The sequence below is a fragment of the Pinus tabuliformis genome, chromosome 1_1 (assembly GCF_031772625.1).
Source record: "Pinus tabuliformis cultivar Carrire ecotype Pingquan chromosome 1_1, CPIR1, whole genome shotgun sequence".
NCBI classification, from domain to species: domain Eukaryota; kingdom Viridiplantae; phylum Streptophyta; class Pinopsida; order Pinales; family Pinaceae; genus Pinus; species Pinus tabuliformis.
In genome coordinates this window covers 572443458-572446994 of record NC_142297.1, presented here as the reverse complement: position 1 = coordinate 572446994, position 3537 = coordinate 572443458, and the positions used below count along the sequence as shown (strand labels likewise).

At 38.5% G+C, this 3537-nt stretch overlaps 1 protein-coding gene across 1 annotated transcript; it reads right to left on the bottom strand.

The window, feature by feature from the left end:
• Nucleotides 1-394: 394 nt before the first annotated feature.
• LOC149214472 (cytochrome P450 71AU50-like) lies at nt 395-2611 on the bottom strand. Its single transcript, XM_089392317.1, has 2 exons — nt 1670-2611; nt 395-1283 (listed from the first exon to the last, which is right to left on the bottom strand). The coding sequence occupies exons 1-2, from the start codon at nt 2576-2578 to the stop codon at nt 660-662; spliced, it is 1533 nt and encodes a 510-aa protein (XP_089248443.1). The 5' UTR covers nt 2579-2611; the 3' UTR covers nt 395-659.
• Nucleotides 2612-3537: the final 926 nt, after the last annotated feature.

The window sequence follows — 3537 nt, the reverse complement described above, 5'->3', positions numbered from 1 at the left end:
AACCCTAAAGAAACTACTTTAATATCCATAACAATATGCTTAAAAAAATATATCCATCAACTATATACTTAAACACTCTTCTTTTAGTGAAATTAGTATGACTTTGTAAATATTCAATAATTTATTTGATTTTCTTTACCATACATTTTTATATTTTCTTTAACATGATGTAAATTATATAAATAAAAATTACAAATAAAATTTCAATCTAACTTAACATATGTTACAACACTTTAAGAATTTTATTAGATTTATTAATATAATTATAGCAATAGACATGTACATCCTCTACCAAACTTTTCATTCAATAAAAATTCATAATACCCATTTCTAAAATTCTAAAACCTCAATTTCAAATTCCAAATTCCAAAGTACACACTTTTTTTTTTCAATAAACCAAAATACACACCACTACACAAAACATACAAACATTTACGAACTTTACACAATAAAAATTCATAGTACGCATTTCTCCTCCTTTGTACGTAGGGTGGTTATTTCTTCAACCACAAGAGTCACACTTCCGAATTATTTTATGCTATTGCAGTCGTTACTTTCAATGCAATACGAGTCCAGACCTACACTGATATTAGAACTTTTATTTATACCGTTTCTACATGATCGGAGTCTAAATTAAGGTAGACAGTCTGCCATACAAATTACAGTACAACCGTTAGGCGAGGGGTCGGAACAGCGTACAGATCATGTACTCTGCGCACTGTGATTCCAAACCTTTCGGACATATCCAGTTCCTGCCCATTCATCTTATCGGGAAGTGTCCAGTCAAAACAGTGCAATAGCTGCGCCAATGGAAATTGAACAAGAAGCATTCCCAGTTGCTCTCCCGGGCACACTCTCCTCCCTGCTCCAAACGGAATCCACTCGCAGTTACGTACCTTTTCATCGAGGGAGCAGCCATTCATGAATCTCTCAGGCACGAACCTTTCAGCATCCTCCCACGACGTTGGGTTCCTTCCGATCGCCCAAAGATTCACCAAAACCTGAGTGTTTTTGGGAATTTCATAGCCCAACACATTGCAGGCTTCAACGGATAAGTGGGGAAGGGCAAGCGGCGCTGATGGATAGAGTCTAAGCGTTTCTCTCACGACAGCTTGTAAATAAGGGAGAGAAGGAAGATCAGATTCAAGTACCATGCGCTCCATTCCAACAACGCGTTCCAGCTCGTCCTGAACCTTCTTTAACCGCGGCGGGTTCCTCAATAATTCGGACATTGCCCACTGTATGGCGGTAGATGAAGTATCCGTGCCAGCGCCCAACATATCCTGCCATCCTTATCATCATGACATCAATAGAGTATCACGTGATCATAATTCCTATTTTTTTTCAAAAGGTTATATAATCACTATACTGAATCATATTGGAATGGCAGAGAGAAGAAATATAGGAATTGAAACACACAAAAATAATATGAACGGTGATTTTTTAATCACTCACACAAAGTTGATTATTATAATAAATTAAGTGATGGGTATTTAAATTTTTCTATAATAACTATTGGCTTAAAATTAGCTTAAATTCTAAATGCTACTTTACCAAAATATGACTTCACTCAATTTCACTAAAAATTAATTGTCCCTCATTTTAACCAACTCTAACCTACTAAAAATTAACTGTCCGTCATTTTAACCCCTCTAACCTACTAACATACATAGAGGATGGCCTTTATATTATCTCGTGTAATTTGTGGCTCCATATCTTTATCTGCAGAAGCTGCAAGCAAAACATCTACCAGATCTCGCGTGACGTTGGGGTCATTCTGGGCAACGTGTTCCTCTATTACTTTCTCTAGCAACTCGTCTTGGATGCCATGTATTTCCTTGAAGCGTCTGTTGAGACCTTGTAGATCCATCCAGGCCATGTATGGTATATAATCCCCGACATTAAAAGCACCGGCTACCACATAACTTTCCTTGACTACTGAATTGATTCCTTTACCGCCAATAGAGTCTTGGTCAGAATACTTTCTACCCAAGGTCATCCTGCAAATTATGTCAGTCGTTAGGTTTGACACGATTTTGCTAATGTTTACAGGATGATCGGAATGAGCAATAGAATGAATTATAGCAGAGACCTCCTCTCCTCTTATAAAGCGGAAGTAATCCAAGCGTCTGGAGCTCAGCAACTGTAAAACGCACACCTTACGCACTTGCCTCCAGTAAGCGCCATACGGAGCAAAACCGATATCAGTGGAATTATACCAAAAAGAATTAGCGGCCGCGGATGGAGGTCTGCTAGCAAAAAGCAGATCATGTGTCTTCAGAAACTCCTTGGCCATATCAGGTGAAGAGACTACTAATGTAAGAGCAGAGCCGAGGCGAAGCGACATAAGAGGCCCGAACTTGAGGGAAAGAGCGGCCAGTGCTTGGTGTGGAAGCTGTCCCAGCAGATGGAGATTTCCGATGATGGGCAAAGGGAAGGGTCCCGGGGGCAGCTTCCTATTTTTTCCCTTGACGAAGAAGCTCCATGCCACCACCAACGCAACTAGAGCAATAGCGAGTTTCATATAAAACTCAAGGCATTCCAGAAGGCGCCTCTCCGATCCTAATTCGTTCACCATTGTTACTTATCCAAAATACCGTGTGGTCTTGTTTCAGGTCGCACGAAAATATATACATGCGTTGAAGGCGTATGCCATTGGAACCCTATTTATTACCTACCAGTCATCACAAGCCAGCGTCATACCCTATTTATTACCTACCAGTCATCACAAGCCAGCGTCTCGTCCACGTATGTCATGAGAAACCCTTCTCGTCAAATATTTGCAAACGGACGTTGCAATCGACCTTCTCCTCCTTCCACCGAACGGACGTCGCAATCGACCTTCTCCTCCCTCCACCAGACCATTTGTCATGTGTTTAATTAAAATTCGGTGATGATACAGAGTCATGGCGGTTACTTTTTTATTTCAAACTGATTTATATATAAATCAGCAATGGTCTCAAAGAGAGGTCAATAGGATTATTAAATTGGAATTGTTGAATTTCTCTAGAAGAGTTGTCGGTTCAAGTCTAACTGATAAGAAATTTTCCTTGGCTAAAGTCCTTCTAATTGGTTTTTATTATGATAAAATTATATTGATAGTTCATTTGTTTTACTTTCAAAACCTTGAAGGAATTTGAAGAGCACATATAGAATTAGAATTAATTTGTGGGATTTGATCCCAAAATTATTGATTTGTAAATACATACTCAATGAAATGTTAATTGGTTGAAACCCTGCACAAATGTTTGATATAAGCAAATAAGCTGAAAATGTTGCAAGTCTTAATTGGTTACTTTTCTTTAGATGTTTTGTTTATATCTATATTATACGGAACACATTGAATGTCTTATTTCATTTTAGAGTAAGTTAATTACCCAAAACCAAGAAACCTCTATAGATGGCCAAGCATCTAGAAAGCTTGCTATTGACCAAGGCAATAACCACCATGACTATCCCCTACCATTTCACAATGTTTCTCTAACCAACCCCATTCAATACTTAGGGAGGGAAAAGCAAGCCAATTCCACGAACAAA